This window comes from Hoplias malabaricus, chromosome 5, assembly GCF_029633855.1.
Source record: "Hoplias malabaricus isolate fHopMal1 chromosome 5, fHopMal1.hap1, whole genome shotgun sequence".
Classification (NCBI taxonomy): Eukaryota; Metazoa; Chordata; class Actinopteri; order Characiformes; family Erythrinidae; genus Hoplias; species Hoplias malabaricus.
Window position 1 is genome coordinate 16556212 of NC_089804.1, and position 11398 is coordinate 16567609.

General features: G+C 40.6%; 5 protein-coding genes across 5 annotated transcripts; 3 read left to right on the forward strand and 2 right to left on the reverse strand.

Annotated features, from left to right (window-relative positions):
- The first annotated feature begins 5582 nt into the window (after positions 1-5582).
- On the forward strand, positions 5583-6006 carry LOC136697748 (histone H4). The gene has a single exon (XM_066672984.1). The coding sequence runs from the start codon at positions 5604-5606 to the stop codon at positions 5913-5915; it is 312 nt and encodes a 103-aa protein (XP_066529081.1). The 5' UTR covers positions 5583-5603; the 3' UTR covers positions 5916-6006.
- Positions 6007-6965: 959 nt separating this feature from the next.
- Positions 6966-7381, forward strand: LOC136696966 (histone H2B 1/2). Its single transcript, XM_066671787.1, has one exon. The coding sequence runs from the start codon at positions 6982-6984 to the stop codon at positions 7354-7356; it is 375 nt and encodes a 124-aa protein (XP_066527884.1). The 5' UTR covers positions 6966-6981; the 3' UTR covers positions 7357-7381.
- Positions 7382-8207: 826 nt separating this feature from the next.
- On the forward strand, positions 8208-8659 carry LOC136697193 (histone H3). Its single transcript, XM_066672200.1, has one exon. The coding sequence runs from the start codon at positions 8226-8228 to the stop codon at positions 8634-8636; it is 411 nt and encodes a 136-aa protein (XP_066528297.1). The 5' UTR covers positions 8208-8225; the 3' UTR covers positions 8637-8659.
- Positions 8660-9258: 599 nt separating this feature from the next.
- LOC136696609 (histone H2A) lies at positions 9259-9693 on the reverse strand. Its single transcript, XM_066671163.1, has one exon. It carries the CDS (start codon positions 9670-9672, stop codon positions 9286-9288), a length of 387 nt encoding a protein of 128 aa, XP_066527260.1. The 5' UTR covers positions 9673-9693; the 3' UTR covers positions 9259-9285.
- An 861-nt stretch (positions 9694-10554) lies between these two features.
- LOC136696378 (histone H1-like) lies at positions 10555-11192 on the reverse strand. Its single transcript, XM_066670738.1, has one exon. It carries the CDS (start codon positions 11190-11192, stop codon positions 10575-10577), a length of 618 nt encoding a protein of 205 aa, XP_066526835.1. The 3' UTR covers positions 10555-10574.
- Between the last annotated feature and the right edge of the window lie 206 nt (positions 11193-11398).

Here is an 11398-nt window from a genome sequence, read left to right on the forward strand (position 1 = left end):
AATACTTTAAACTGCATGTCTCACATACTCATTTCAGTAACTTCCCTTCTCTTGTAATGTGTTACTGTCTGCAATCCTGTCATTCATGTATGTAATGGTGTGGAAATCACCACATAATACCATTGAAAATCCTACACATAATAATTCATATAATTCATATAATATTTTCATTTTCCCAGCTCTGTCAGGATTCTTAAAAAAAAAAAAAAAAAAAAAAAAAAAAAACAGTCAATAAGTAAAATTTTGTCAGGCATTATTTCTCTAGTTCTAATAAGTACGTTTATTCATTCCTTCATTGCTTTACTAGAGCTAGTGCCTGGTACAATTTTAAATAGACTGTTGTTTTAAATAACTGACAGATCATTCAGTGTGGTTTCCATCTCATATAATTTACATAATCGATTGTGGTGATTGATTTAGAGCATCTGATGAAAAGGAGTCTTCTGAAACCTCTTTGGTGGAAATTACAGACGATGCTGATCCGGCTGAATTCTTTTGCTACACTCTGCTGGGGTTTTGCCGATTTAAAAAGAAGATCATAGCCATCCACTTCTGGATCTGGGTCACTCGATTCACTGGTAGAGCTGCAACTTTCAGATGTATTAGATGAATTTACTTTGCTCTTACTGCCATCAATAATTTTGTTTATGGTACTGACAATTCTGGTGGTGATCGTTCGGTCGTTGGGCCATTTCTGCTTCTGCATTCTCCTCTGCCAGACTCGTACTTAGATCTTTCTTGGGCACCTCCTGGTGTTGTTCTCCCATGGAGTTTTGATGTCTAGGGGCACAAGCATTATTTTTGCATATGCTGGGACAAACAAGGTTGGAGTGGCCTTTATGGCCACATAGGTTGCATACTTTCTTATTTCTGCACTCTTTCCCTTTGTGCCCCAACACTCCGCATTTCCAACATCTCACCACTTCGCAATCTTTGACTTGATGGTCAGTGGAGTGGTACACATAACACCTCTGCACCTGGCCCCATTAGGAGATCCTTCCATTATATCATCCCATGGAGATGGAATTGGGAATCTGAAGTGAACTGCTGTTGTTGTTTCGTCTAAGCTTTACCTTATAACAACAGACTCTATACCAAAGCCCACACTGGTACAGAGGTTTATGGACTAGCTGAAGGATATCTTAGAAATGGAGGAGGTAATGCTCAACATCAGCATCAGCAACTCTTCTGGTCTGGAATTTTATAAATATGAAACAAACATCTTGAGGAGCAGAGGAGTCAATCTCCCATCCTTTTCAAAATTCACTTCCAACACCAGCATAAAATATTTGAGTGAATCATTGCAGAGCACATTCTTGCAAAAAAAAATTATCTCAAAGTGTCTTATATTCTGCAGCATAATAAAATAATAAATATCTGCTGCCATATTTATCCAATAGCTCTGGAGCATCTGAGCTCCAACTTCACTTCGATTTGGCACTTCTCCATCTCCAAAAAATCTCAGCCTAACCCAGTGCCTCCCCCACCGCAGGTGGAGAGGAATTACTGGCAGACATGAATGCCTTTTGGACCAGTGATCACTTAAGAGATTTGATTTAAAGAACAAGGTTTCTCTAATTTAATGTATACTCAGTGTAGCAGTGTGATGTCATTACACTAGATTATTCTGTTCTGGGATTTTGATATCAGCATGAACTTTTAATTGCTGGAGCAATTCATAGAGGACAGAGAAGGGCAGGATTAGAATGTTTGGAAATGTAATTATTTTTGTTGTAATTTTTTGTATTGATTTAATTGTTTCTTTTATGTATGGTAATATATTTAATTTGAGAAATGGAAAAGAAAGTTAGATTTTTCCTGAGTAATTTACATATATGTGGATATTTAACAGCCCTTGCAGAGGTAAAGTTAGATGTGCTCCCACCTTTCGTCCTGTCATTGTCAGAGAAGGTATGTGCTGGCACAGCTCTGTAACGGTAGCTCAAAAGATACATGTATATATATATATATATTAATTCATTATTTGTAACCGCTTTTCCAGTTCAGGGTCGTTGTGGGTCCAGAGCCTAACTGGGGCACAAGGTGGGAATAGGAGATGTCAGTCCTTCACAGGCAACACACACACTCACACAGTCACACTTACAGGCACTTTTAAGTCGCAAATCAATCTGTGAGAAGGACACATTAGAATTAGGGCAGGATTAGAATGTGTGGAAATGTAATTATTTTTGTTGTAATTTTTTTTTATTGATTTAATTGTTTTTTTTTATGTATTGTAATATATTTAATTTGAGAAATGGAAAAGAAAGTTAGATTTTTCCTGAGTAATTTACATATATGTGGATATTTAACAGCCCTTGCAGAAGTAAAGTTAGCTGTGCTCCCACCTTTCGTCCTGTCATTCTCAGAGAAGGTATGTGCTGGCACAGCTCTGTAATGGTAGCTCAAAAGATACATGTTCCACTTTTTGGATAGATCAGTCACTCGATAGTTAATCATACACTGGTTATGTTTGTGGTAAAACACTGTTCTATGTGCTTTTAATAGGAGCTACCCACTGTTGGGCCTGAGTTATGTGCAAGTGGGATTGTTAAAGTGGAATGCTAATTACGAGAAGTATAGGGAAACTAACAAAGGAGGTTGGGAGGCATATTTATTTTAAGTTTTTTTTTTCTTACTATGCCAGAATTCAGAGATGAATGTGATGGTTTTAAAATAATTACTGTGACTTTTTAATGATTTTAGGATTTAGTTAGATATTTGTAGTTTATGCAGTGCAATAGTGTTGATATAATAGTGCACAGTGTCTAACAGGTGCAGTTGATAAAAATAATAATAATAATAATAATAATAATAATAATAATAATAATAATTATTATTATTATTATTATATATTAAAAATATATATTATCAGAGCAAGAGGGAGAGGGAAAAAAAATCTAATGAAGCCTGTTTATTCATCTTTTGTGCACTTTATGCAGGTATATTTGAGTTAAACTGTCAAATATATGCATTTCGTACTGTTTAGTAAATGGGGAGCATGTACAGCATACCATTTTCTACACAAAAAAAAAAAATTACGAATGTTATTGCCATTGTTCTTTTTCCAATATGTAATTAATGAATTCCTCTCTCTTTGGAAATACCCCATTGTCAGAGAAGGTGCAGTTGAGAGAAAGAGGGAGAGGGAAAAAAAATGGTAATGGCAATGGTAGTGTGGATGACTTCACATGCTGGTTCTGCACTGGCAGACGGTGGAATATACATTGCACACAGTGCTACTTTTGTGAATTATATTGGCAAATAGTACGGACGCATCCCCACCACACACCGTTCAATGTCCGGCTGACAGATCACTTCTTTCACTGTGATGTGACCAGGGTTGCACCATCTGTTGTACACAGCAAGGCCTTTCTCTGATTGTAAACTCTGTCTGCCCTCACGGGAATAAATCCATTCAGATAGTATGCAGTATGGATTCAGCCAGAGAAGCATAGAATGCTGCACTCACTGTACTCTCTTTGGTCCTGATTAGAGCAGAAAGTTTGTCCATTTTTTTGCTAGTGATGGCACGTTTCCTGTGATGACAGAAAGGACATTGTTTGTATCCTCTTTTCCTCTCCCGCCACTTATTTTCCACTCTGCAAAAAAAAGTAGTCATTCCATCCCTCAAAAGTATCAACGCTTAAAATTAACTTGTAGTAAACTTGTAATAGATATTCACAGAAATGTTAAGAGTTCAAGGAAAGACAAATAATCACTAGAAACACACAAAAGAGACACAAAATCATGGCGCTACTGTGACATTTTAAAAATTACATGCTGAATTAGTGTCAGAATTGAACACAATCACCTCGAAATGTGATCAGTTATACAACAGGATTGTTTTACATCATAAGATACATAAAAAATAGACGTATCATTAAAATGCAATTCACGTGAGATTACTTTTAAACAATGACGTGCGGAAACATGCCATAATGAAAAGCAAACATTAATTGCATTGATTTAATGTCGCTCTGTCTCTTACCAGAAAAATTGTGTCGATTTCCATTTAGATAATAAAATGAACACAAACCACCTAAAAATGCAATCATTCATTCAGAATATACAGACATTTTTAAATGTTTTATCTACTTTAATTACTTGGATTCTATTTTTATAATTAGCAATCTTCCATTTCTCTAACTCTATATGGATTTCTTGGTCTTTCATATTCCAGTTCTTTCACTACATCTACTATTGCAAATTATTAACCCCAAGATCTTAATTTCTTCCTTAACTTCAATATCTAGACTTACTGGATCACCTGGAAGACCTTGCTTTTGTGATCATTTAATTTTGCTCCAGCTACTGCTTCATAGGTATTAAAATGTTGCCTAATTATGTCTATATTCATTCATTCATTGTCTGAAACCACTTATCCAATTCAGGGTCACTGTGGTTTCAGAACCTACCCGGAATCACTGGGCGCAAGGCGTAAACACACCCTGGAGGGGGCGCCAGTCCTTCACAGGACGACACACGCTCACACATTCATTCACACACTCACACCTACGGACACTTTTGGGTCGCCAATCCACCTATCAATCTGTGTTTTTTTTTTTTTTGGACTGTGGGAGGAAACCGGAGCACCTAGAGGAAATACACCAAACGCCTCACAGACAATCACCCGGAGTGGGACTCGAACCCACAACCTCCAGGTCCCTGGAGCATGAAATGAGCATTTCTTTATTAATGAGCCCATCTTTATTAATGCCTTTCTGTTTTGCCTATAAAGCTCACTCAGTAAAAAGCACCCACTCACAATGGATTCATTAATAGCTCTGTACCATAATAAAAGAGCATTAGAAGGGACAGCAGAAAATTGTAGCTTGCCTGGAACCAAAATATGCGTTTTCGGTGGCACTATAATCCATAGAAATCTTGTGCAATAGATGACTGTCCAATTTTAGCACCTCCGGAACATAGTTTTGATCATATTTTGGCATGTGCATATAATGCAATGAGGTACATAAATCTACTGAGTTTGGTCTAAACTAAATGGTCTAAATAAATGGTGGCCTTTATTTATTTATTTATTTAAATTTTTATATTATTGTAATAGAATCTGATTGAGGACAGCACTCAATTTCATATCAGAATAACAATGTGTTTTATTTACTTTTATTCATTGATTTTTGCTGATAGCGCTACCACATGGATGCAATGGACACAAAAAATGTAATAATCTCTGATCTATGAGGATTAATCGCGTGAAGTTCTGTAACATACGGAGAAATAGCATAACTGTAGGTGTGATTTGTTAGTAAACTTTCTCACATTCACTTTTCAAAGAGTCCCCATTTAATTTGTTATATCATGGTGTACACACGTTCTTTAAATAAAATTTTATATTGTAATGGCCTGGTGGATGCTGAATTATACACAACCATTACTGCAGCAACGACCTTTATGAAGCACTAGTACAGAAAGGAGTAAATAATAGTAGTCAGTCAGTCTCTCTCTCTAGTGTCTGTTGTGTTCTAAGCTCCGCCTTTCTGGACTTGGTTTCAATCAGGTCCTGTAGATGAGCATAATAGGCGTGTCTTGGGGTGCTGGGTTCATTCGCTTCGTTTTCGTTATCCGAGAAGACGTGAAAAATGTCAGGCCGCGGGAAGGGTGGAAAAGGACTCGGAAAAGGAGGCGCTAAGCGTCACCGTAAAGTGCTTCGCGATAACATCCAGGGTATTACCAAACCCGCTATTCGTCGTCTGGCTCGTCGTGGTGGTGTGAAGCGTATCTCCGGTCTGATCTACGAGGAGACGCGTGGTGTGCTGAAAGTGTTCCTGGAGAACGTGATTAGGGATGCCGTAACTTACACTGAGCATGCGAAGAGAAAGACCGTCACCGCTATGGATGTGGTGTACGCTCTGAAGCGCCAAGGACGCACTCTGTACGGCTTCGGAGGTTAAACGCTAGACTCGACTAAGGCTTAAACCCAACGGCTCTTTTAAGAGCCACCAACGTTCTCGGAAAAAAACAGCATTTTTTTTTTCTTATATATAGTGTCCTGTTTAATTTATTCTCATTGAAAATAGTTGTTCCAATATATAAATAAATGTGTAAAAAGACAAACGTACTCTAGATTTATACTTGTTACATAGGCCTTTTATATTAGCTAAGGAAAGTGCAGCAAGTTGTGGGTTTGTTCTATTACTGGGAAATATGTATTGGGATATGAACAGAGACGCCTTAAGCCAGATTGTAGGTCCCAAGATGTTTGTTACATCTCATTATATTACCAAGCTTAATGCATGTATTATAAATGGTTATAATTACTCCGATATCTGTATGTCGGGAAGATGAACAACGATCAGAGGACACTAGGCGAGCTACACGTTTTCAACAAAAGTACAATTTCCAAGAAGTCCTATTTGACTACAGAAGTAAACCGTGAAACATGTTGTTCTCTACGTCGTCCCAATAGTTGTCTTTCTAATAATGTAAACAATAGTTATTTTCAAAGGCCCTTGTGTGGCAATGAGCATGCAAAACCACGCATCTAAAACAATACAAACATACCTGTCTCACTCTTTGTATAAAACAAACATCCTGTAAAATAATTTTTTACTACCCTGGAAGCATGAACTGTTTTTATGTGTTTGTGTGTTTGTGTTCACTGTTTTTAGTTAAATACGTGCGTTGACGTGAACAAAGTGGAGTTCGTACCGAGGACTTGAGGCTGCCAAACAAAAAGGAAAGTATTAAGAAAATCACTTCAAGTTGTTATGTAATTGAAAGTGTTTTATTACTAAGTCCACTCAGAGCGGGCGTTGTGAAATATTACATATATGATATTTGACCGTATTACAGGTCAGAAATGCGCGGGAAGGGGAAGAAAGAGACGTAACGTTACCAATGGACGTTCGACAGCATGTCAGTGGGCGGAGCTCTAAGTAATCAGCATATGGCAGTCTACATAAGCCTTGCTCAGCGCACTAGATCATCATTGTTGAGTGAAACTCAAAGAGCATCGTCATGCCTGAGCCAGCCAAGTCTGCCCCGAAGAAGGGATCCAAGAAAGCCGTTACTAAGACGGCTGGTAAAGGAGGCAAGAAGCGCAAGCGCACCAGGAAGGAGAGCTACGCTATCTACGTGTACAAGGTGCTGAAGCAGGTCCATCCCGACACCGGCATTTCCTCTAAGGCCATGGGCATCATGAACTCGTTCGTCAACGATATTTTCGAGCGCATTGCAGGTGAGGCTTCCCGTCTGGCTCACTACAACAAGCGCTCCACCATCACCTCCAGGGAGATCCAGACCGCCGTGCGTCTGTTGCTTCCCGGAGAGCTGGCCAAGCACGCCGTGTCCGAGGGCACCAAGGCCGTTACTAAGTACACCAGCTCCAAGTAAGCAGTGAATAGACGCAGCTAAAACCAACGGCTCTTTTAAGAGCCACCCATCTTTTCATTTAAAAAAGTGATTTTTCCATGAGATTCAGAACTCGCAAGCACGCCAGCTCTTTTATTTTGATATTTTCTTGCTATTCATATTTTACACTTGATGCACATCCTGTTGCTTCAAATGGGTTCACTGTAACCGTTTCAAAAGTATTTCCTGCTTTTTTTTTTTTACTACATCAGAAACTGACCTTATTTTTAAACCAACATTACTTAGAAGTCTACCTTGCAATTAATACTAACTGTTTTTAAACACAAGTGAGACTTGTATTTCCCTACACTGATTTTATATACTACAAACTGCATGGCCATTTCTTTCGTATATGGCCTTTAAATTCATCACTTGAAAGCCTAAATTACATTATGATTTGACAATACTGCAAATCTTCTGACAAACCGAGCGTGAAATATACCTACCCCTGAATCTTTCAGACTACTTTCAATAACATTTCTGTTCACTTGAATTTAAATCCCTATATTTCTCTGTTGGAATCAGATAAATTTATATTTAAGGCTATATAATTAGCATGTGTACAAAGTCTTAAAATATAGGAAAGCTGATCTTGCCTTCGTCTTTGTCTCCTTCCGAATTACTACTCATTGGAGCCCGTCACTTTAAGAATGGGGGATGAGACAGAACATTTGAAAAGTTGCCTTGACTGAAGACGCCCAATCGCGTTGATGGAGGAGGGAACGGCCGTCCAATAGGCGGCCACGTCCAAAACATCAAATGAGCGACGAGCTGCCGATCGCTTAAAAAGGCCGAGGGTCGTCAACACTCTTATTTCTTGAGTTTCTCTAAAGCAGAAGTAGAGTTCAGTGATGGCTAGAACCAAGCAGACCGCTCGTAAGTCCACCGGTGGCAAAGCCCCGAGGAAGCAGTTGGCTACCAAGGCCGCTCGGAAGAGCGCCCCGGCCACTGGCGGCGTAAAGAAACCTCATCGCTACAGGCCCGGTACCGTGGCTCTTCGTGAGATCCGCCGCTACCAGAAATCAACTGAGCTCCTCATCCGCAAGCTGCCTTTCCAGCGCCTGGTACGTGAGATCGCTCAGGACTTTAAAACCGATCTCCGCTTCCAGAGCTCCGCCGTCATGGCTCTCCAGGAGGCCAGCGAAGCGTACTTGGTTGGGCTGTTCGAGGACACCAACCTATGCGCCATTCACGCCAAGAGAGTCACCATCATGCCCAAAGACATCCAGCTGGCTCGCCGTATTCGCGGAGAGCGCGCATAAATCCAACACTGCTTTTTTCAAAAGCGACCAAAGGCTCTTTTAAGAGCCACCGACCCCTTTCACTCAAAACGAGTAAATGCCTCTCTATCATAAGGGGCTCCAGCTCATTTCACAGCTACTGCATCTGTCTGTATTGGTGTGTGCATAATCTCCGTTCAAAAATCATTCGAGCACAGACAGGTTTATAGGGGAGGTAGCAGCGCTGAGTTTGATGTAGCAAAACCTCTAGCTGGTTTGGAGTCTAAGATTCAGAAGTTCTACGTGTTTGAAAGTGTAATGGAATGTTTGAGAAATAAAGTAAAAGTGAAACTAATTTGTAGTACTTTTGGTAACATTCATTTATTTTTACTAATTTGCCAATAAATTCGACTGGTTTTGAGCACAGACTGAAGAGTTGGTGAGGAAGCATTTAACATGGTTTACAATTGTGTATATTACACATACTACATTATGAAGTTTTTTTTTTTTAACCATTTTACGCTAACCAAAACTTTTAATTGCTGAACCATAGAGCTCAGATCAAGCTAAAATAGAAAATACAAATAAACCAGATTAAATATAGAAGACTTAAAAACTGCACTTTTCTTGTAAATATGGGTGGCTCTTAAAAGAGCCTTTGGGTATTTCCAGATTACCAGAATGATCCAGTTTATTTGGTCTTGGCGGCCTTCTCTGTCTTTTTGGGCAGGAGCACAGCCTGGATATTGGGCAGAACTCCACCCTGAGCGATGGTCACTCCTCCAAGCAGTTTGTTGAGCTCTTCGTCGTTACGAACGGCCAGCTGCAGATGACGAGGAATGATACGGGTTTTCTTGTTGTCGCGGGCAGCATTTCCAGCCAACTCCAGGATCTCAGCGGTCAGATACTCCAGCACAGCGGCCAAATAGACGGGGGCGCCAGCACCTACGCGCTCAGCGTAGTTGCCCTTGCGCAAGAGCCTGTGCACACGGCCAACAGGGAACTGCAGCCCAGCGCGGGACGAACGAGTCTTGGCTTTAGCTCTAGCCTTACCACCGGTTTTTCCCCTTCCACTCATTTTCGTATTACAGGTCGTTGAACAAACTAAACTGGAATAAGGAACTCAAGCTGCGGAGCGCTCTTCATATAGAGAAAGCCACTGCCTTGCTATTGGCTACAAACATCGACTCCTTCACAACCAATCAGGCCAGGGCCCTCAAACCCACTCATATTTCTTTTGTGTACAGAGAGAGAGAGAGAGAGAGAGAGAGAGAGGGGGAAAAAAGAGAGATAAGAGAAAGAGAAAGAGAAAGAGAATATGCAGAGAGTAAAGTATGTGAGACGTAATGTGCCACTAAAATATGCCTTGGAGGTGATGAAGAGAATACTGTAGAAAATGTATTTTACTGCCAGGATACATGAAGATATTTGAAAACCTTTCTGGTGAAAGAATACATACATATAGTTTTATAGTTTTTAGTGAATTATTGATATTTTTATTCCTTTTTCATTATTTTTGTATGACGGCTTGTTATTCTTATATGTTGTATGTTTTGAAATTTGTAAGTTAATTTAATGTAAGTTCAGTGTTGTTAACATGTACTGACCACAAATTTAATTAAAGCATGCTTTTAAAAGCTTAGAGCGAGAGAGGGAACGTTAATAGTCTTTTGAATTCATAGTGTATTGGTATAAAAAATTAATATCAACATATTTATTTGTTGAATTGTGAATTAATATTACGATGATAATTATATCTGTTATTATTTGTTATAATTATATAACAAAGAAAACAAATTATTCGGAAAAAAAGTATTTCATCTGGTGCTTCCACTAAGCAGCAGAACTAAAAGCTCTTATTACATGATCTAAACTTAGTAACCGAGGAAACTGAAAACATGGCTCTTTAACAGGGAAATGTGGTTGGCTCTTAAAAGAGCCGTTTTGTTCTGTAAGGGAATGAGAAGTTAAGCGGTATGTTTATTTCTTCTTAGGGGCAGCCTTCTTCGTCTTTGCCGCTTTGGGCTTAGCTGCTTTGGACTTGACTACCTTTGCCTTCTTGGGGCTCTTGGTTGCCTTCTTAGGGGCCGCGGGCTTCTTTGCTTTCTTGGGAGACTTGGCTACCTTCTTGGCGGCTGCAGGCTTCTTCGCTTTCTTCGGAGACTTCTTGGCGGCAGCGGGCTTCTTTGCCGCCACCTTTTTGGGCTTCTTGGCTGCAGCGGGCTTTTTGGCGGCCGGCTTTTTAGCTTTAGGCGCCGCCTTTTTAGCTGGTTGCTTCTTGGCCTCGGCTTGCTTCTTGTTGAGCTTGAAAGAGCCGGACGCGCCGGTGCCTTTGGTCTGCACCAGGGTGCCCTTGGTCACCAGGCTCTTGACGGCCACTTTGACGCGGGAATTGTTCTTCTCCACGTCGTAGCCGCCGGCGGCGAGGGCTTTTTTCAGCGCGGCCAGAGACACGCCGCTCCTCTCCTTGGAGGCCGACACAGCCTTGAGGATGAGCTCGCCGACGCTGGGGCCGGTCTTCTTAGGACGAGCGGCTGCTTTCTTTTTGGGAGCCTTGGCCGGAGCGGCTGCGGCGGGCGCTGGAGCGACTTCTGCCATCTTTCTATTTGCTGCGTAGCGGGAGCGACTGCGCACACAAAAACGACTTTGTTCTGAGGAACCTCCCAACGCACCGAGGAGACGGCTCTTAAAAGAGACATGAGAACGGTGGAGACTCAACCCGTCGTTAGCTCTACAGCCGTGCCTCATTAGCACGCTCTGACTTGTGTTTTCTCCCGGCATTTAGCGACAGAAATAAAAACAAC

Coding starts and splice junctions, on each gene's coding strand:
- LOC136697748 (XM_066672984.1), top strand. CDS start 5,604: ATGTCAGGCCGCGGGAAGGGTGGAAAAGGACTCGGAAAAGGAGGCGCT.
- LOC136696966 (XM_066671787.1), top strand. CDS start 6,982: ATGCCTGAGCCAGCCAAGTCTGCCCCGAAGAAGGGATCCAAGAAAGCC.
- LOC136697193 (XM_066672200.1), top strand. CDS start 8,226: ATGGCTAGAACCAAGCAGACCGCTCGTAAGTCCACCGGTGGCAAAGCC.
- LOC136696609 (XM_066671163.1), bottom strand. CDS start 9,672: ATGAGTGGAAGGGGAAAAACCGGTGGTAAGGCTAGAGCTAAAGCCAAG.
- LOC136696378 (XM_066670738.1), bottom strand. CDS start 11,192: ATGGCAGAAGTCGCTCCAGCGCCCGCCGCAGCCGCTCCGGCCAAGGCT.